Raw genomic sequence first — 20,175 nt, 5'->3', positions numbered from 1 at the left:
ATCCACACAAGTGCCATGGATTGTTCATCGAACGAAGCTAGCTTGACGCGCCGGGAATCACGTGTGCGCGCACCGCCACCACTGTGGCTGCATCATCGCGGCAGTGGCAGGTGGGACTCCTCAAGTGCTTGCAGGCGGCGAACGCTTACCCGGGGCTGAGGGCCAGCGATCAGCATCGTCTTGTACGCGTTTCATTGGTAGGCTGTTCCTCGACTGCATGATGTGTATGATGTCCAGCGGCTCTGCGACTTGTCCCGTATAGGGAGTGCGTGACACAGACTAATTAGGTCGTCCTGCGCAGGGCTGATACTGATCATCCTGTCGATTTTCCTCTCACCCTAGCTAACGGTGTTACTCTCAGGTGGCATTCGCAAATGCCTCATTTAATCTACCCGCATGCGAATGCAATTTAACAACGACGATTCATCTGCCCTGGGAATCCCAGTCGTCGTGGGCTCGCGTTTCAAAGCTCAAGGAAGCTAGAGCGGGCCCTTTTCTTATTTATTTGCTGGGTTGCACCAGCGCTGGGTGGCAGACTGGGTTGAAACGCGAGATCCAACTAATTGGAGGTCACCCCGTGTTTGAGGACGGCAGCGGCAGCCCCCAATTGGCATTGCTTTGTAGAGCATCAGCAAGCGAGGGCTCTACTGTTGACTTTCTTCCTCCAACGCGTCGACTTTCACCTTTGTAAGGTCTTCAGGTCTGCTTGGTGCTTGATGGCCGTAAGACCCTTCTTGGAGTTTGTACCACCTCTGTCCACCTTGGAAGCAACACACAACCCGGTTCACAGCCAGCTCGACCACGGAATACCCACGTCGACTACCGGGTCACGCTACGTATAAGCCTAACGAGCTCCGGCTCTACCTAGAGAGATTGCACCCCAGGTGCCTTTAAGAGCTGCAGCCCCGCCGGTCGGACGCGATCACCATCGCTCACTAGCCCTTCACAGACAGCCTCGGGTCAGGCTCCTCCGATAACGCCGCCGTCATGGCGCATCGACAACAACACGACAATTACGCGCAGCCGCAACAGCAATATTACGACCAGGGACGACCACAGCAAAGACAACAGCAGCAGCCGTACCAGAATTACGACAACCAATATGACCAACAACAATACTATGACTACGATCACGGCTATGACCAGGGCGGCAATGAGCAGTGGAACAACAATGGCCATTATGACCAGCAGCAAGGAGGGTGGGGCAATGCGCAGCAACAAGGTGGCTACCAAGATGTGAACGGGTACTCGAGATCAGCGCAGCCACATCAGGGCCGCAGACATCCGCCGCAAGACCAGTATTACCAGGAAGAAGCATACAGTGAGCCCTACTATCAGCAACCACCGCCCCCGCAACATCAAGGAAGAAGACCGCCGCCCCAGAGCCAGCGTCCTCCGCAGCAGCGACAGGATTCGCGCAGCCGACCAACAGGTCGAGGCAATGAACCACCGCCTAATTCACAACAAGGACGTAGTGCGTCGAGACCACCAGGTATGTCGCGAAGTCTCAATCCCTTCAAGTGGCGAAGGCATTATATTACACGTCTGCACATCAACATCGCGTACTAACAACCGATAACAGGCTTGGATCGTTCCCTCTTTCAACCAACATCACCGAAGAGTCTTGCTTACGACAACCCCTTTCCGACTTTCCCAACGCAGAAACCGCAGCAAGGTGGCTCGAAACCCCTCGACCAGAGTATGGCACAAATGAACATCAAGGACAGTGGAGGACAAGCAAAGCCCGCCGGCTCCTCTGGGCGAGGACAGCCTATGCCGCCTCAGAACCGAGGCCCGCCACAGCAGAGGTCGATGCCTACTCACCGGCAGGACTCAGGGCATTTTGAGGGCCAGGGCCAACGTAATGTCCCGAACCGGATGCCATCCGGACAGCGGCCACCACCCATGAACGTGGATGCCGCCAGAGGACAACAACCACATCGCACATCGGATCCTATGTCGCCCTCGAGGCGAGCGTTCGGCCCAAATACACAGCGATCTGCAACAATGCCGCACACAAGGCCGAGTGGAGGCCAAGGAGTTGGCTACAATGGCCAGCAAGAATTTGCTGAGCCTGGTGCTGTGTCTGGCTATCATGGGCCTGCATCTCCAGATTACATCCCTCCCAGGCCTTCAACTGCGGGTGGTGTGAAACAAAACGGGCCTCCAACGCAGTATGGGCAGAGGCCTCCTATGCCCCAGGCGCCTCAGCAGCAGTCACAGCCGCAATACCAGCCCCAAGCCCCGAACCAGCAGCAACAGGCTCATGGCGAAGAACAAGGCTTAGACAGCTTCTACGATAACTACTATGGACAAGAAGACTCGGCGATAGACATGCCCGACTTCGACGCTATCCCGGAGACCAACAACAGGCACCGGAGAGGCGATTCGATTGACAATCATTTGTCACCGTCCCACGATATCAGCGCTTACACCACACCAGCTGCGCCGGTGAATGCAGGGCATAACAATTCCCAGGTGCAGATGCAGCGAAGCCGGTCACAGCCTGACCTCAACGGACAGTACGCGAATGGTGTACACGAAATGGCCGCAGATGCACCTCCGATGCCAGGTGTGCCACGGGCAAACACGGGCTTCGGAGGTCACAATGGCTTGCCCAACGGCGCTCGAGGACGACAACCGCCCCAGAGGGGAATGGCACTTGGTGGCATGCAGGACGCGCCACCTCATCAAGGTCCAATGCATGGGCAACCGCCTAATATGGACCCAAGATATGCGCGTCCTCCACCTGGGCCTCAAAGGGTCTACTCAGACGACACTACCTACTCAGAACCACCTCCGAACACAATGAGGAACTTCGCATCGCCCGCACCCGGGAACCCTATCCCTCGACCAGGAACAGCTGCACCCGCACCAGGTCGTAATCCGAGCGACCCCATGGGCAGAAGACCTGGTACTACTCAGCCGCCGTCAAACCCAGATGCATTACCAGCGCATCCAATGCCTGTACGACAAGGCCTCATGCAGCAACAGCAACAGGCACCACCGCCCCAGGCGCCTCAAAACGCAAGACCACCGCCCATCAGACAATACAACAGTGAGCCAGGGCGTACCAGCTACGAAAGCAACCCGTCCACACAACGTCATAGCGGACAAGGCGCAGTGCCACATCCCGTTACCCATGATGAGCTGAACAGGTTGCGCAACACATTCAAGCAGAATCCAGCTGACGTTGTTACGGGTCTGAAGCTATCGAAGAAGCTTGTAGAAGCATCGAGTGTACTTGCTGATGAAGGAGGCACAGCCGACTCTAGGACGAAGAACAAAAATCGCGAGAAATTCATTCTTGAGGCTCACAAGATCATCAAGAAGTTGGTCAGCAATGGTTCGCCAGACGCCATGTTCTATCTCGCCGATTGCTATGGGCAAGGATTGCTTGGCTTGCAAGTAGATACAAAAGAGGCATTCACGCTCTACCAATCCGCTGCAAAGGGTGGCCATGCTGCAAGTGCTTACCGTACAGCCGTTTGCTGCGAGATGGGTCATGAGGAAGGCGGCGGCACCAAGAAGGATCCCCTCAAAGCCGTGCAGTGGTATCGACGGGCCGCTGCACTGGGAGACACACCTGCGATGTACAAGATGGGCATGATTCTTCTCAAGGGCCTCCTAGGCCAGCAGAAGAATTTTGGGGAAGCCATCAACATGCTCAAGCGAGCCGCCGATCGAGCCGATCGAGATAATCCTCACGCACTCCACGAACTGGCACTCATCTATGAAGCGCAGACTGGTAACGAACGCATCATACGCGACGAGGCATACGCATTGCAGCTCTTCCATCAAGCGGCTGATCTCGGCTACAAGTTCTCCCAATTCCGTCTCGGACAGGCTTACGAGTACGGACTCCTGGGCTGCCCTATTGATGCGCGCACGAGCATTGCTTGGTACACAAAAGCTGCCGCTCAGGAAGAACATCAGAGTGAACTCGCACTTTCGGGCTGGTACCTCACGGGTACATCTGGCATACTCGAGCAAAGCGATACCGAGGCCTACCTCTGGGCACGGAAAGCAGCGTGCGCAGAACCGCCATTGCCAAAGGCACTTTTCGCCATGGGCTACTTTACCGAAGTGGGCATAGGCTGCCCACGGAGTCTGGATGAGGCGAAACGGTGGTATGGACGGGCTGCAGGTATGTTCCTAAAACTTTGTGTCATATCACTGAGTAGAATACTAACGTTCTTATAGCATATAAATTCCCCAAAGCCCAAGAGCGTCTTGAAGAACTTAAGCGTGGTGGAAGCAAAGTCCAAATGAAGCGAGAACGTCTTAGTCGGACAAATCAGAAACAACAGGAGGAGAACTGCACCGTTATGTAGAAGCCTGTTGTGTTATCATCTGGATTGGTTTCTTTTACACACTATTTTCGTGCATCTGTTTAGTCCTGCTGGCGTTTGGCATGGCGTTCTATTTCAAGCATCCACGGCGTTGCTGTCCTATAGTTTGCATCATGGGAGTAAAAGTACTGTAATTTATTACCTGCGAGCGCAGCTTCAAGGCAGTGGTTTTACGACTGTCGCGTCATCTACGGCAATATCACCCATCTCCGTTGCAAACGCCTCAATTCTACCCAACTGCCCTACGACATTCTTGATCAACGGCCATCTATCACACCCCAACACATATATGCCCCACAGCTGCGCCTGCAACACCTGGGGAAAAAGACACACATCTGCCATGCTTACCGCATCACCCACACTATACCTCCCCCCGTACTTCCCCACCATCGTCTCATAAGCATCAAACCCTTCATGCAAAGCTCTCTGTATGAATTCTCGCTGCCCGTCTTCCGTCACGCCAGCGACTTCTCGCAACCTCGCACCATTCCTCCGATTCGCAAAAGGAAACATATCCTGCGTCACTATCGCTACCAGCTCTCTCACCCTTGCCCTCTCTTCCGGCTTAGACACGGGCGGTAACAACGGACAAACTGACGGGAAAGTTTCATCTAGATACTCTAGTATGGCGGTGGATTGTGTGATTACGAAGCGTGATTTGGTGAAATGTCCTGGTGATGATGTTTCATGGATGAGGGTGGGTACCGCGCCGCTAGGGTTTATGGCGAGATACTCTTTTGTTCCGATAGTGGTCCTCGAGTACTTGTTTACGTCGTGGGTACGAACGTTGGGTACGCGTTTTAGAGATAGGGCGATGCGGACTCGGCGCGCGCATGAGGAACTTGTACGGTTGTAGAGGTGGTATATTGAAGATGTGTTTCGAGGTATTTCCGGCATTGTGATATGAATTGGATGTTGCTCTCAATTAAGATGAATGATACTCACGCCGGATTTGGGCAAGAACGAATTGACTACTGCTCCAAGATCGGCGGTAAGAGTGAAGTGTCAGCCAAGCCACTAGACTTATAACTCTCTAGCGCCCGCTGGTACCTACCCCTACTCTACTACTGTACCTAGTCACCATTCGCGTCACGTCCCTCTTAGCTGTAACTTCAAGCCACACCGCACAAGTACAGCAGCCGCCATGCTTCCCCCAATTGATCCTGCAGTGCTGCAACGCAACCCCAACTTTGAAATCCTGTACAAAGATCTTTGCACCCGGAAGCTCAACCCTGATGGCTCGACGAGAGATACAAAGAAGCAGCGCGTGCATGATGAGATACGGAAGGTAATCATATCTTCTAATTTCGCATATTTAGGATCGCGAGTCTCTTTCTTGATCTTTTCAGTCTTCTTTCTCTTTGATGCATAATTCTGCCTTTTGCCATTTGCTTGTTCATAGAAGTCACGTCAGATCCCAACCATCAGATAGATTCTCCTTCTACCTCTCTACGTGTTGTTAGAGTTACGCGGTTACACCTGATTCCGGCGTCACTTTTGAATGCTAACATAGATCTAGACCTTGACTGCTGCCCTCACAAACTTACATACAACGCAAATTCTCACAACATCTCTATCGACCCTGCCATCGAAAGCTACAGACCTCCGACCAGACCTCCACGCCGTTATAGAAATAGTAACTGCGCAACTGAACGGCCAGATCCCAGCATCGGACCGAGATATCCTCTCCAGCGACATGGATTTCTTCCATTCAAACATAGGACCCATCGCCTCTGCTCTATCGGACCAACTCGTCACCATAGCAGACTACCTCTGCATGATCGCCTCCCCTTCATCTGTACCGCCAATCTCCTCACTAGCAAGTACCGCCCAGACTCTCCAAGACTCCGCCACAGAGTCCCTTCCCAGCGACCTCCAAGCCGCAACTACGCACCTCACAAACACGCTAACAACGTTATTGAACACGCACTCTACCGTCCTCTCAACCAGCATTAAAATCCTCGAACAAACCCAACAAGGTGCCTTGGCCCGACATACCAAATCGTCCGCAGAACTCATTCAAACCAAAGCCATCTTGCTCGGTCTACAGGCCAAGATCTATACTCTGCAACATCCTCCGCCACCAGAGTTTGTGGACGCGCTGAAGGAGTATAGGAAGGGACTGGGTGGGGGCAAGAGGGCGCTATGGGATCGGGAGGCATTGGCGAGACGGGAATTGGAGTTGTATGGCAAGGCGGGGGAGAAGGGGATGAGGGACTTGGCGAAGAGAAAGAAAGGCTTGGTGGAGGAGGTTGAGAGGATCGAGGCGGAAATCAGCAAGTTGGAACGTGGGGGATGAGGATGGTATGGGTAGATTGGACGGTGGAGAACTTTACAGCGTAGGGATCATATACATTGCGACGACTACGATTGTGGAGGTATGCACCCGCTCTTGATGTGTGTAGGCCGGAGCCCCATAATCCAATAATACCTGCCTGATCGTCTGCCTCAAGAAGCGTGACGCCACATCTTTCTTCCTCAAGAAGACTGTATACCAGTACTGCAAAACATACATTCCATCTGACCGTCGATCACTAGAAGATCTCTTTTTCACAAACAACCTCATACTGTTCATCTACCACTTCGCCCTCCCCTTCCGTCCCTCCACTCCAGATCTTCTTCGCCCCCATCTTACATATACAAACTCTGTCCACTCGAACCCCCTCCGCCCACATGAACCCCTTGTACTTCTCAATTAAATTCCTAGCATCAAAGCGCATCCAGCTCTTGCCATCTGGGCCATGACCTTCACCGGTCGGACGTGGTGCTTCTGTCGTTGAGGGGTCGGGAGGTGCGGTATCTTCATTTCCGTCTACAGAGCCCGCCGTTGGTGCAGTTTCGTCTTCTGGGTTGAGGTCGTCGGTTGAGGTTGGGCGGGTGTCTCCGCCGTTGTGATGATGGTGAGGTGAGATTTTGTGTTCCATGTGCTTTAAGCCGTCTATGAGTTTTTGGCTCTTGGTTCGCCCCCTCCCATGCTTCTTTGGCTTTGCGTAGATGGTGTTCATGATCGTTGCGTGCAATTTTAATGGTCTGGAATCCTCGAGTAGTAGTCCCTTTTGGGTGAACTGTTCTCGTAATGCCGCAGCAAAAGGCTGTAAGCGCTGTGATGGGTCTTGCGGCTCTGCGTACAGGATGCTTGTCTTATGTGGTGCTTGCATGGGGATCAAGGATTCAAGGTTGATTGTCAACGCGTCTGTGTCGGGCATGGCTGCTGCGTTGAGGTTTTCTGCTATCTCGCCTGACTCGGCAGCCTTCTCTGCGACGCGTCGATGGGTGATGTCGCGGAGGAGGATGTGTAGGTCTAGCTCTTGCAGGTATTGCTTCGCTTCTTGTAATTTCAAGGGAGAGAGGCTCATTACTCCGAGCGTAAGATGCAACGTGCCAACTGGCCGGACAGCCTTCGTAGGCACCAGGCCATCATTTGCCAGGTCTTCCTTGAATCTCTCCAGTCCTTGTTGCAGTTGAGGTTTGCTCGTATCGGTGACCAAGGGTAAGCACAGGAAATGTGTGAGTTGTGGTTTCTTCGCTCCGCCTCTGGCCGGGTTCTTGCTAGCTGTATGCTTTTGTTGTCCGAGTGATGGCGAAATATCTCTTGCAGCGAAGCCCTGCAATGTCGTTCTGACTTCGGTATTGTCGCGCAATTTTTCGCCGTCTAGAAAGTCATTGTATTCGCCTTTGGACTTCTTTTTGCCCATGATTGGTGACGTTGTATGTGATACGGTGTAGGAAATTTCAGCTAGATTCGACTGTAGAAAAGGACTGGCAACTCTGTTCGTCCGTTGGGAGCGAGTATGGGAATGCGCGATGGCAGTTGTGATAGTAGCGCGCCGACTGATTGGTCCAGAAGCAGCCTGTCGCAGAATAGTCGCAAAGATCATAAGAAGGCAGGAAACTTTGTGTAAAAGCGAGAGTGGTTGAACGAGCGGTTCAAGGGAAGGGAAAGCGGGCGAAATCAGGCGCGTCTCACGAAACGCCACATGACAGACGGCAGACCGGCAAGACTACAAGAACGGAACCGAGAAAAGACCTTACGATGGAACCACTCATGGTGTTGACTTTTCATGGGGTGTGGAAAGCCAGCCTATCACACGCCGTACCAAGTTCGGCAAAGCCATGTGCAAAGCGTGACGTAGGGTCCCGAAGGTGGGGTGGGTGAGTGACATGCGCCGCCGCCGGGCGCTCGTTCGGCCCTTCACCGGCAGGGCTGAGGGGCAGGCGATGGGTGGCACATGTCTGCAATGTAGGGAACGGTTAACATTTATTCATATTCTATGCAATGCGATCAGACGGAAATGGAAAAGATTGAGGACAGGCTATGTAGAGTACCCGGACTTCCTCGCTGGTCCGATGACGACATGTACACAAAAAGCGTTCCGAGGAACACGAGATAGGCATGTCGCAGAGGGAAAAAGTTGGTCAAGGTTGAGGAGTGGTCGCAGGGCGCGAAGCCGGAGTCGCATGTCGCTCCTTGAAGCGTACGGTCCGGGACTTTGGCTGCTACGATGCCGCATCCTCGAGCTGAGCGTTGGCGAGTGCGAGATGGTTGCTCGCGCCGTAGCTCTGGCTGCCTTGCGCCCTAGGCCTTGGCCTTTGGCTTTGCCGCCGGCGGCTCTTCTTCTTCCTCTTCGTCGCCTTTGTCTTGGTAGAACTCCTTGAGGATCTCCTTGACCTCGGTGAACTCTGTCTTTGCCTGCTTGATGATCTTGGCCAGGTTCTCCTGCGCCTTCTCCTCGGTGATGTCCTTCATGCCTGCATCGTCCTTGAGCTGGCCGTAGTGTTGGATCTTCTCGCACGAGTCTTTGACTTTGGTGAGGCCGAGCGTCGCGGACGAGCCCTTGAGGAAGTGACCTAGCTCACTAAGTTCCTTGAGGTATTTGCCTTCCTTCTTCTCGCTATGCGGCGTTAGCCATCGCATTCGCCATGTGCTGCTGGCACTGCGGCGCGCAAGCACGTCATAGTGATGCCCGGGCAGACGGGGCACTCACAGCTCCTTGTCCATCTTCTTGAAGGTCTGGTCCGCCTGGCCAAAAAAGTCGTAGACGATGCTTTTGCTGAACTCGCGCTCGACCTCGTCCTCGTCCATCTCGAGAATCTGCTCAAAGGTGGCTGGGTCGATTTGGTCTTCGGCACCAGGGATCAACATGATGTCGCCGCTCTGTAGGGAATTTCTTAGGTTAGGCGGTCAAAGCTATAGGCGCGTGTTGCAAAGTGTACAGCAGGAGGGATGACACGTGCGGAGAATTGCAGGACATGGAGGGGGGCGCAGGCAAGAGCAAAGCAGGTAATGGAGGGGCAACACGAACCTTGTCGTCGGTAACCGACATGGTGAACAAGTCCGAACAGCGGATCCGATACACAGAAAGCCCTCTTCAACCTCGAGGTGATGCTGTCGACACCTTCGTGTACTGGTGTCGCAGCGTTTCAACGAACCTGGGCGCGACGGATATTTTTTCGCGCCTCAGTAGCTCAGTAGGTGGACCGTGCGGGTGTCCGATTCACTGGCTGTGGCTGGATTGAGCTTAGTGGATGACGAAAGGGTCGGCCCGTTGTTTGCTGTGAGCGCCGTTATTAGAGTCGTCGTCTTCTGCAGAGAAGAGTGGTTGCGGACGCAGGGCAAAGGGGGGGAAATGCGAGTGTGACTGGTATGCTCTGCCGAACTACTACGTAGAGAGAAGCCTTGGTTTAGTCAACCCCTCTGTGCTCGTTTAATTGCCAAAGCCTCCACGGGTCCGTTGCCGAGAGAAGCGACTGCAGCTACGCCGTGCGTGGGAGATTGGGACGACACGTAGAGTCGGTGAGATAAGAAGAAAGCAATTAGCGGCAGTGATGGTCACGGGCACGTTGCTCATATACAGTCGGCCGTGTTCTAGAAGTCAGAATCGCGATGCTTGCATCACCGCAAAAGAGGGGGGGCACGGAATGATGAGCACAGAAATAAGGCTTTCGCTATATGTGGGTGGATACCTCGACGTCAATCGGCAGCCTTCGCTCGCCGTTGATCGCCTGTCACAAAGCCCAACCTCTACCCTCTGCCAACGGGCTGACGGCCGACCATGACCCCCATCCATCTCATCGGCTGTCGGGTCAAAAGTAAATGTAACACACCCAGGTCGTGTGGAGTCTGCCCTCTGACCTGGCAGCATGCCCGGCTCCCTGGTGTCCTCTGCGGCTGATGGAGCTAGCAGTGACCCTCGCTCGCACCGCTTTGTCCCGTCGGCAGCGGCATGCAATCGTGTGCGCAAAAGGTGGGAAGAATAAAGACGGTTGACAATGTGCCAAGAGGGCCTGGAAGCGTTCGAAAGACTGCTATTGCCCGCTGATGGAAGGGTCAGGGCGGGGTGCCAGTGTACGAATATAAAGAAAGACGAGGGTTGGTTTTCGTCGTGAGAGCAACGACGTCACTTCATCAGCCATCGTCATCGTGCATGCTTACCCGGACCCTGGAATTTCATTTACTGGGTTGGGCTAGCAGCATGGACCCCACACACAGATGCGTCGACGGGTCGTCGCTGAATATTACGCGTTGCGCGCTTCCCAATTGCCATGTAGGAATCCTGTCAAAACCAATTGCAGACGTTGCCAGCACCCGAGTCCTGGTATGCGAGCAAATGCCATAGGTCCGGATACCAATCCCACCGACAGGCATGCTCCATGGACCCTGACTTCTTTTCTTGCAGAAACCTGCACGCGCGAATCGCACTCGTTCACCCGGCCTCCTCCGAGCTGCAAGACGTCGATACTTTCCTATTGCTCTTGCAGGGGTCCCGGATGACGGAAGCACCGCTGTTGTACAGTACATGGAGGCGCCCAGGATCAGCGCCTGTGATTGAGACGTGCAGCACGAGGAACTTGCGGATCGCAGCTGCAGGGTAACCGAGCAGAGTTATTAGCGTGGCGGTTCTATCGGTGAGGACACCTGCTGAACGATGCGGTGTGCGGTACCGGACCAGCTTACTGAATAATGGAGTGCACCGGGTTTGGTTCTTGGACACATGTTTGCGACAGGAACCGACGTTGCTCCGCTTGCAGACGGGGTGCAAACGTTTTGGGGATGCCGCATATGCAAGCCCTGCGAAACCGGTCCGGTACGCTTCCTTTTGGCCTTTTCTGATGAAGGCGTCCCAGCTCGCGGGAACTAGCGTCGTTGAAGTACGAGGCCCGGGCGATACTATATCGGGTAGTGATCTGCATGACATTGATGGTTTCACGATGACATGACCAACCACTCGTGGGGTGTGGGGATTTAGTGGGTGATGTCAAGGCTGGGAAAAAAATCGGCCCAAGGATAGTAGAATCACCAATTTGAACGAATCAGATGCCTCGATCCGAGTACACAAGAGAAGGCACTGGGACGAGGATAAGAGGATCGTGAGCCGTCTCATTTCTCGTAGATTCTCGTAGACTTTGATACGGTATAAACTAGCTGCCGATGCTGTCTGTATGGTACAATGCTGGCGTCAAGCTATGCCATACCAAGGATCGCTTGTTTACAGAAAGAAGTGGAACAATGTCATGACGACTCTAACCCTTGACCTTGTAGATGGCCTCGGCGAGGCGGCCGACGTTCTCGCTGGTGATACCTGCAACCGAGATACGGCCGTCCTTGGTGGCATAGACGGAGTGCTGTCATCGTGGTTAGTACAAATGCCAAGATAGTTGCAAGATATAAACCTACCTCCTTTGCCAGCTTGTCCATCTGCTCAGCAGTCAGACCAGTGTACGCGAACATGCCAATTTGCGAGGTGATGTGGCTCCAGTCGTGCTTGCTACCGAGCTTCTCGAGGTTCTCCTTGAGAAGGGCACGCATGGTGATGATGCGGTCAGCCATGCCCTTGACCTCACCAAGCCATTGCTCGTTGAGAGAAGCGTCATTCAGGATCTCAGACGCAATGCGGGCACCGTGAACCGGGGGGTTAGAGTACAGTGGGCGAACAAGGATCTTGATCTGAGAGTCTACACGCTTCTTTTCGTCGGCGGACTCGCAGACGACGGAGAAGGCACCAACACGCTCGCCGTAGAGACCCATGTTCTTGGCGAAGGACTGGGCCAGGACTGGGCGGAGGCCCTCCTTGATGAAGTGACGGAGGGCAAAGGCGTCCTTGGTAGTGTCACCACTGGCAAAGCCCTGGTAGGCCATGTCGAAGAAGGGGAAGTGGTCACCAGCCTTGACAGCCTCGGCAATCCTGGTCCACTGCTCCTCGGTAGGGTCTACGCCGGTAGGGTTGTGGGCACATGCGTGGAGCAGGACAATGCTGTTCTTGGGCATGGCCTTGATGTCGGCAACCATGCCCTCAAAGTCGAGGCCAATGGTGTCCTTGTTGTAGTAGCGGTACTTCTCGACCTTGAGACCAGAGTCCTTGAAGACAGCATTGTGGTTGGCCCATGATGGGGTGGGAATGTAGATGGTCTTCGCACCGGGGTAGTGGCGCTCGAGGAAGGCACCGCCAATGCGGAGGGCACCGGTACCGGAGATGGTCTGGGTGACGGCGATGCTGTCCTGCTGGAGAGGAGCCGAGTCCTCGCCGTATGCAAGCCTGAGGGCGGCCTTTGTGAAGTTGGGCACACCGGTGATGCCGGCGTACTCCTTGTCGAGGTTGGACTTGATAATCTTCTCCTCTGCCTCCCTTACCGAGGGCAGGACGTAGGGCTTGCCCTTGTCATCGCGGTAGGCGCCAACACCTGGTGCGCATGTCAGTTGGTCGCGCCTTCCTTGTGCTCATGTTGCAGTGTGTATACTGACCCAGGTTGATCTTCTTAGGGTTGCTGTCGGCCTTGAAGGCTTCGGTGATACCCAGGATGGCCTGGGGAGGGGTGATGAGCTAATTGCCTGGTATTCTTCTCAGAAGCTGTACTTACATCCTGGGATATATTGTTAGCACCTGCCAAAGACGACTCTAGGCCCAATTGCTTTTGCTACTTACTGGAGGACCCTGCGGTACCTGCGACCAAACCGAGACAGCTCGGACGCTGGTTCGGAGGGACAGCTGCTTGGTCGCCGCCTGGCGCAGCGCCGTTCTTGATGACGCAAGCATGTTGTAGTTGTGTGTGTGGGGGAGGTAAGGCGAGATGGCTGGGAGGGAAGAAGGAAGAGAGAAAGAGAGAGGGGTTGTCGAGCTTTGCGGGACAGTGTAAGCTATTGCAGCGGGTGGTCTGAGTGCGAAATACCCCAGAAAAGTAACAGACTCCCCGTTTTGCGGTAGCTGCTATGACTCGCCGAGGCTCCCACCAGCTCCAGCTCCAGCTCCTGCTCCCTCCGATTCGCTTAATGCACAGTAGTCGTGACACCCCTGCTAACTCCGACGCCCGCTCACTAATTTTCATGGCAAATGCGCGCGTCGCGTTGCGTGGGGGACCATCGTCTTCTTTCACTGTCGAGCACCGTCTAACCACTGTCGGATTCCCGTTATGCGACCAGCGCTGAGGCAAGCCAGGACGCTGCTGAACCATGAAGCCTCGATACCACTGTTCCTCTGTCCCGCATTGCTCAGAGCGCCCATAGTCGCACCTCGCCGCCGCGTGCCCGAGAAGCATACTCCCAGAGCCTATTCGACTCTTGTTACACCTCAAGAACAGATCAACGCCACTGCCCCGCCCGCCGACAACAGCGAACATCGGCCCAGACATGCCCCAGCAGATGCATCTTCAACTCCAAGACAACTGCCACGAGCATGTCCAGGATGTGGTGCGCCGAGTCAGATATACGACAGAAAGGAGGCCGGATACTATGATGTAGACAGGAATGCGATCCGGGAATACCTCGACTGGGTCCCAAACAGACCCAAAGAGGCGACTGCCGAGGACGACATGTATGCAAAGGCGCTCAAGAATGTAAATCCCGAGTTGCTGGGAGAATTGGGACTTCAGGACCAGAACATCGAGACACCAGAGGACAACGAACCGCCTGCGACGCCTGTATGCGACCGATGCCACAAGCTCCTTCACCACCGCGTAGGATCGCCTATACACCACCCGACCGTCGAATCTATACAGCAAACCATCGCAGAATCGCCCCATCGCCGCAACCACATCTATCATGTCGTTGATGCCGCCGATTTCCCGCTTTCCATCGTGCCCAACCTCCAGTCGTCCCTGCGAATACCCAAACTTCGAACACAGAACAGACGAGCAAAGCACAAGGGGTGGGTGGCCAATGACCGTATTGCAGAGGTCAGCTTCATCATCACAAGAGCCGACTTGCTAGCGCCCAAAAAGGAGCAAGTCGACGTTTTGATGCCGTACATCCGAGACGTGCTTCGAGATGCGCTCGGACGGCAAAATGCGAACGCGCGGTTGGGCAACGTGCGCCTTGTGAGCGCAAAGCGGGGGTGGTGGACCAAACAGGTCAAGGAAGATATCTGGGAGCGTGGAGGCGCGGGATGGATGGTTGGCAAGGTCAACGTAGGAAAGTCCAATCTCTTCGAAGCCGTCTTCCCCAAAGGACGGGGGGCAGACTACCAAGACGTGCGCAAGATCCGGAGCGCAGCCGAGCGTGAGGCCATGATCAACAACGCAAAGACACTGGAGGAGCTCACACAGGTCCATCGCCAGCTTGCCGAAGAAGACGCCGAGACGGAACGTCTAAAGAGCAAACCTCAAGAGCATCTGCATCAGCCTCCCGAAGAACTTGAAGAGCAGCCCGAAGAGGACGAACTTGATCCCGACGCGCTCCTCCCACCACCTCAGCCGTACACCCCGTACCCCGTTCTTCCAATCGCCTCCTCTCTCCCGGGAACAACAGCGTCTCCAATCCGTATTCCATTCGGCAACAACAGAGGCGAGCTCATCGATCTCCCCGGTCTGGCACGCACAACGCCAGGCCTCGAAACATTTGTCCAGCCCACCGCACACGACGATCTTGTCATGACGAACCGCATAAATTCCGAACGTTACACCCTCAAACCAGGGCAATCTCTCATCCTCGGCGGTGGACTGATCCGCATCACCCCCGTGACTCCCGACCAAGTCTTCCTCGTCCACCCCTTTGTACCTATCCACCCGCACGTAACCCGCACAGAAAAAGCCATAGACTACCAAGCGCAAACCTCGGACCGCCAGCTCCAGGTTCCACCTATACTTGCACCCAACGTAGGCTCCAAGATGAATTCCGCCGGTAGATTCCAGCTCAAATGGGACGCTACCAAGAAGCTCGCTGGTCCCGTCACTTCCCCTATGGCGGGCAAGATGAAACCCGAGAACCTACCTTTCCGCGTCTGGAGCACAGACATCTTGATCGAGGGCGTAGGCTGGATAGAAGTCTCGGCGCAGACGCGCAGACCACAAGGCTGGAAGCCCTCTGGCCTCGTCAAGAAAGATCCCAACCAAGCCAAGTTCGACCGCATCACGCGTCTCAAGGAGGAAGAGGACCGGAAGAATAGAAAGTTTGCTGCAATTGCGAGGGCAGAGAAGGAAGGGAGGGACCCGGAAGAGGTGCTCGAGGAAGAGTTTTACGACGACCATATGAGGGATAGGATGGCCGAGTGGGAGGAAGACTACCCTGAAGTGGAGGTGTTTAGTCCGCTGGGCAAGTTTGTGGGACAGAGGAGACCAATGTGTGCGAGTACGGTCAGTGGGCCCAAGTATGTGCCTAGTAGAGATAGAAAGGTCAGGCCGAGAAGGAGTATGGTCAGTGTGAAGAAGCAGAGGAAGCCCAAGGGTGCCGAATAGGAAGACTATGTTGTTGAAACAGCATGTAGATTAGTTATGTACAAGATATGACGACACGTTTTACGACAAAACTGTAATTGCGAGAAATTTGTGATTTTAAGCGTTTAATGACAACGGGTGGTGCTCCATGCAACATAAATTCCATGATGCGCAGAACCAGCATCTCTAGTTCCCAGGACAGTGCGAGTTTGTGCGCCATACGCCAATATCGATCTTTACATATCCAATGCGAATCTACTCCAAACCCTGTATTCCATCTTCTTGCCTCGTAAAGTGTGGTCTCCTCCAGAAGGCGACCATTCTTTCGAGGCAGTGTTCCTACGTGCCATGCTTCTAGTTCTTGGCCTGCTCAAGCACAGCCCAGAATGCTTCTTGTTCCTTTGCGCACGTCTTTCCGTCCCTGTCGCAACCAGGGAAGTTTGCGACGAGATCGCCGTCCTTGTATTGACCGTCCTTCTCGGCTGCGGGTCCGGTCGCGTAGGCATTGATGAGGTTCTGTGGTACCATCGCTAGTTTGGCAAGGATGGTGCCGTGCCATCTAAGAGTTTAACAGTCAGCAAACATGTCCTTGCAAGTTACGCAGCCCGTTCATCGAAAGTAGTTATGCAAAGAGAAAACTCACTGAACGATATGCTCCAAAGCATGAGTTTCGGCCTTTTGGAAGTTATAGCTCCGGTAGATAGGATCGAACCAAGCATCCAAGAAGAACTTTGCCCACTCGCCATTCCTCACCACAAAGCTGCTCGGCGCCAGTCCATCCTTGTCCTGTGTAACGACGAAATCTATTCGGTCGCCTTTGAGGTTGGCAAAGGTCTTGATGACGCTGTCTGGCGGCACGACGGGTGCGTTTGTGATCATGTGGGTTTCGAGTTTGGCGGGGGTGAGCAGGTGGGTGTGGATGGGGAGAGCAGTGTTCATGATGAGGGCGCTGGCGTCGAGGTACCAGAAGAAGGTCGAGGTGGGATGGAGGGTCATGGCATGGCGGATGCCGGGGACGCGCGACCAGGAGGCGGGCGAGTTGGAGATGGGGTATTGGTCGTTGGTGGGGAAGAAGGTCAGGTAGCCTGGGAGCGGTTGTTAGGACAGGTCTAATGCGATGTGGGCTGTAGAGAATCGTGACATACCGTGGCGTTTGGCGTATTCTTCCCTGTTGCTCTTGATCTTTTGCATCCATACTGGATCGGCCTTGGGGTCTATCACCGTAACCACCACCACAGGCGGCCCGCTCCCTATCGCCGGCTTTGGTATATTCGCTGCTGTCCAACCTCCAACCTTCGACTTGGCCCTGCTCGTCCCTCCGCTGCCACTCAGCATCCATATCAGGACGAAGAAGCCCAGTATGCCGCCGACTATCAATCGTCCTGCCCTGCTTCGTAGGAGGTTCTTTAGCGCAGGCGGCAGCGCAATTCCACCGCTCTGATTGCGGGCTGCATACGGCGGTGGTCGCGATGTCTTCCTCGGGGGCATGGCGAAATGCATGGTGTGGGATAAGCGTCCGTGGTCGGGAAGATCACTAGTGATCGCAATTGCGGTTGGGAGAAGCGAAGCCAAACGGGAGATGCGGCGTGTAGATCGTGAGGGTGAACAAGGGAGATGGCGTACAAGTCGTTACGACAACATTGCTGGTGTGTACACGTTTCAGCAGCCTCTGCAACAGGTCAAGGCACAGCTGAGGGACGGGGGGGGGGCTGCTGTGCGGTCGCGGAAAGGGACGAAATTCCTAAAGTACACGCGACGACATGGGATGCGATACGACGGCCCTGGACGCCTTGGCAGGACGGTCCTTGCCTTAGCGGCCGCAGGCAGGGGCAGTGAGGATACCCAGGTGTCTTTTGACAATCAGCAATCCACGTACATGTAAATTGCTGATGCTTCTGGTCCTGTTCAGACTACTGCTCGACGCCACGCTTGCACACGGTGCAACTCCTCCACGTTGCGTTAACTCTATTTCGAGCCGGGCATCGTCAACCCATCGCACACAATCGCATCGGTAGCCCAACAAGCATCTCAAAAATAGATTTGCTACGGCCTTGGTACTCGCGCCTGCTAAGCGGAGTCGGTCGATACGGGATCCAGAAGTTGACACTCGTCGGTCTCATTGCGAAGATGCTCGTATTCGCCGATCTTCCCCTGCGACGAGTTGGCCATGCGCGCCCTGTGCGGAAGAAGCATTGCTTGAATTCTACAAAAGGGCGAAAACACGGGTAGACTTGTCGAATATGCTGATATGCAGCTTAGAGGATGAATACCACGACGTCTTGAAGGCACATCTGCCAAGGCTCATGACCTTCCGTGTCACCACCTCGAGCGATGAGAAAGTCCAGATCATAGACCCGCAGCTAAAGCGGAAGTTCGGTACAATCGCCAAGCAATCTTCTTATCAATCTGTGATGTGACGGTTGCTTGCTAACATCAGACGCTCATGGCTTTGCAGCTACTTTTGCGTTACCCGCTATGACGTCGGCTACCTGTCACAGTAAAGGGACAACCCCATATGAAAAGTGCGAAACATCGCCATCTCCCCAGCATCAATTCACGCACAACTCCGACTCACAAGTTACAACTCTAATAACACTTCATCCTACTCCATCTAATACATCAACACATAACAAACCGCAATCATGGTCGAGAAGATTATGCAACTGAAATGCGACTGCAACCAATACCCCTGGGGAAAGCAGGGCTCCAAGTCGCTCGCTGCGACTTTGTGCGAGAAGACTCCGGGCACAGACTTCAAGCTTGATGAGAACACAAGCTACGCTGAGATGTAAGTTTCCAGACGGCACGATCGAACGCAATCTGACATTGCACAGGTGGATGGGCACATACCCTGAATTGCCTTCATATGTCCTAGAGACCGGCGAAGATCTTCAAAAGGTGCTCGACAGGCATTCTGATGAGCTCGTTGGAAAGAATATTGCCGACAAGTTCAACCACACCAAACTACCGTACCTACCCAAGGTTCTCTCAATAGCAAAGGCCCTACCTTTGCAGTTGCACCCGGTACGTATCGTCCCTATATCGCTACGTCCACTGCTAACGCAAGTATAGAACAAGGGATTGGCTTCGGAGCTGCACGCAAAGAATCCAGATCAATTTACAGACCCCAACCACAAGCCAGAAATCGCATTGGCCCTTGGCGACTTTGAAGCTTTCTGCGGCTTCAAGCAACTCAAGGATATCGAGCGATTAATGCAGCTACCCCCTCTTCAAGCTTTCCTTCCAGAGGTCAAGAAGGCCGAGTTCGATGATCAGACTCTGAAGCACGTTGTCAAGGAAATGCTCATGGCCTCCGAAGATGCTGTACGCAAGACCAACGACGCGCTGATGAAGATTCCCAAGGAGCAGTTTGGCGAATCCAGCTACATTCCTGACATGATTCCACGTCTGGCTGAGCAGTATGACAAGTCTGACAACGGAACTCTTGTTGCCCTTGTCACCATGAACTACCTCCAGCTCAAGGCTGGTGACAGCATCTACATTCCCGCCGACGGCATTCACGCATATCTCTCCGGTGACATCATCGAGTGCATGGCCCGATCGAACAACGTCTTGAACACCGGCTTCTGTCCGCGTGCTGACCGGGACAACGTTGAGATGTTCTGCTCTTGCTTGACTTTCACACCACACGATGCCAGGGAGGCTATCCTGCCAGCGAAACCTTTCGATGGAAGCAAGAACGGTAAGACCCAGCTCTACGCGCCTCCTCTAAGCGAGTTCAGCATGCTGGCTACAACCTTGGGCGATGGTGACTCCGAGGCCATCCGGTCGCTTGGCGGACCCAGTATCATGATCGTAACAGAAGGCGAGGGTACCATGAAGGGCAACGGCAAGGAATACAAGCTGAGCGCAGGTTACATCTTCTTCATCGCGCCAGGCGTAGAGTTGGAATTCAAGGCTTCCAAGCAACTCAAGGCGTTTACAGCTTTTGTAGAGTAGATTGGTTGGGTACGTACTTAATGATGAGGCTCTACCCTGCGGAGGTGGCCTAGCGGCCGATTGGAGGGACTAGAAGGTTCCCCGCACTCTTCACGTGCGCATACAATCAGCACTACGGATGCACTCTGGCTGAGTGGTTATATAGCCAAGAACCTTGAGAGAATGAGCGGAACGCGCTCGGATCCGCATGCACGCGTGTTGTCCATCTCCACATGTGCCC

General features: G+C 54.3%; 8 protein-coding genes across 8 annotated transcripts; 4 read left to right on the top strand and 4 right to left on the bottom strand.

Annotated features, from left to right (window-relative positions):
- The first annotated feature begins 361 nt into the window (after window positions 1-361).
- On the top strand, window positions 362-5,303 carry ACET3X_008921 (uncharacterized protein). Its single transcript, XM_069455058.1, has 3 exons — window positions 362-1,492; window positions 1,583-4,147; window positions 4,204-5,303. Exons 1-3 carry the CDS (start codon window positions 988-990, stop codon window positions 4,332-4,334), a joined length of 3,201 nt encoding a protein of 1,066 aa, XP_069302998.1. The 5' UTR covers window positions 362-987; the 3' UTR covers window positions 4,335-5,303.
- Window positions 5,304-5,496: 193 nt separating this feature from the next.
- ACET3X_008920 (uncharacterized protein) lies at window positions 5,497-6,651 on the top strand (the record flags this gene model as incomplete). Its single annotated transcript, XM_069455057.1, has 2 exons — window positions 5,497-5,640; window positions 5,872-6,651. The coding sequence occupies 2 exons, from the start codon at window positions 5,497-5,499 to the stop codon at window positions 6,649-6,651; spliced, it is 924 nt and encodes a 307-aa protein (XP_069302997.1).
- Window positions 6,652-6,886: 235 nt separating this feature from the next.
- ACET3X_008919 (uncharacterized protein) lies at window positions 6,887-8,047 on the bottom strand (the record flags this gene model as incomplete). Its single annotated transcript, XM_069455056.1, has 1 exon — window positions 6,887-8,047. The coding sequence occupies one exon, from the start codon at window positions 8,045-8,047 to the stop codon at window positions 6,887-6,889; it is 1,161 nt and encodes a 386-aa protein (XP_069302996.1).
- Window positions 8,048-8,928: 881 nt separating this feature from the next.
- On the bottom strand, window positions 8,929-9,676 carry ACET3X_008918 (uncharacterized protein; the record flags this gene model as incomplete). The annotated part of the gene is made up of 3 exons (XM_069455055.1): window positions 8,929-9,244; window positions 9,338-9,507; window positions 9,656-9,676. The coding sequence occupies 3 exons, from the start codon at window positions 9,674-9,676 to the stop codon at window positions 8,929-8,931; spliced, it is 507 nt and encodes a 168-aa protein (XP_069302995.1).
- Window positions 9,677-11,873: 2,197 nt separating this feature from the next.
- ACET3X_008917 (uncharacterized protein) lies at window positions 11,874-13,384 on the bottom strand (the record flags this gene model as incomplete). Its single annotated transcript, XM_069455054.1, has 4 exons — window positions 11,874-11,975; window positions 12,028-13,031; window positions 13,093-13,153; window positions 13,274-13,384. The coding sequence occupies 4 exons, from the start codon at window positions 13,382-13,384 to the stop codon at window positions 11,874-11,876; spliced, it is 1,278 nt and encodes a 425-aa protein (XP_069302994.1).
- A 373-nt stretch (window positions 13,385-13,757) lies between these two features.
- ACET3X_008916 (uncharacterized protein) lies at window positions 13,758-16,016 on the top strand (the record flags this gene model as incomplete). Its single annotated transcript, XM_069455053.1, has 1 exon — window positions 13,758-16,016. One exon carries the CDS (start codon window positions 13,758-13,760, stop codon window positions 16,014-16,016), a length of 2,259 nt encoding a protein of 752 aa, XP_069302993.1.
- Window positions 16,017-16,349: 333 nt separating this feature from the next.
- On the bottom strand, window positions 16,350-17,483 carry ACET3X_008915 (uncharacterized protein; the record flags this gene model as incomplete). Its single annotated transcript, XM_069455052.1, has 3 exons — window positions 16,350-16,554; window positions 16,639-17,080; window positions 17,141-17,483. The coding sequence occupies 3 exons, from the start codon at window positions 17,481-17,483 to the stop codon at window positions 16,350-16,352; spliced, it is 990 nt and encodes a 329-aa protein (XP_069302992.1).
- Window positions 17,484-17,873: 390 nt separating this feature from the next.
- On the top strand, window positions 17,874-20,025 carry ACET3X_008914 (uncharacterized protein). Its single transcript, XM_069455051.1, has 3 exons — window positions 17,874-18,783; window positions 18,830-19,019; window positions 19,068-20,025. Exons 1-3 carry the CDS (start codon window positions 18,638-18,640, stop codon window positions 19,953-19,955), a joined length of 1,224 nt encoding a protein of 407 aa, XP_069302991.1. The 5' UTR covers window positions 17,874-18,637; the 3' UTR covers window positions 19,956-20,025.
- The last annotated feature ends 150 nt before the right edge of the window (window positions 20,026-20,175 follow it).

The sequence above is a fragment of the Alternaria dauci genome, chromosome 9 (assembly GCF_042100115.1).
Source record: "Alternaria dauci strain A2016 chromosome 9, whole genome shotgun sequence".
NCBI lineage: Eukaryota > Fungi > Ascomycota > Dothideomycetes > Pleosporales > Pleosporaceae > Alternaria > Alternaria dauci.
The sequence above is the reverse complement of the archived record's forward strand: the minus strand, read 5'-3'. Positions and strand labels throughout refer to the sequence as shown.

Coding starts and splice junctions, on each gene's coding strand:
- ACET3X_008921 (XM_069455058.1), top strand. CDS start 988: ATGGCGCATCGACAACAACACGACAATTACGCGCAGCCGCAACAGCAA. Junction 1,493..1,582: donor TAGTGCGTCGAGACCACCAG/GTATGTCGCGAA, acceptor AACCGATAACAG/GCTTGGATCGTTCCCTCTTT. Junction 4,148..4,203: donor GTGGTATGGACGGGCTGCAG/GTATGTTCCTAA, acceptor ACGTTCTTATAG/CATATAAATTCCCCAAAGCC.
- ACET3X_008914 (XM_069455051.1), top strand. CDS start 18,638: ATGGTCGAGAAGATTATGCAACTGAAATGCGACTGCAACCAATACCCC. Junction 18,784..18,829: donor AACACAAGCTACGCTGAGAT/GTAAGTTTCCAG, acceptor GACATTGCACAG/GTGGATGGGCACATACCCTG. Junction 19,020..19,067: donor TACCTTTGCAGTTGCACCCG/GTACGTATCGTC, acceptor ACGCAAGTATAG/AACAAGGGATTGGCTTCGGA.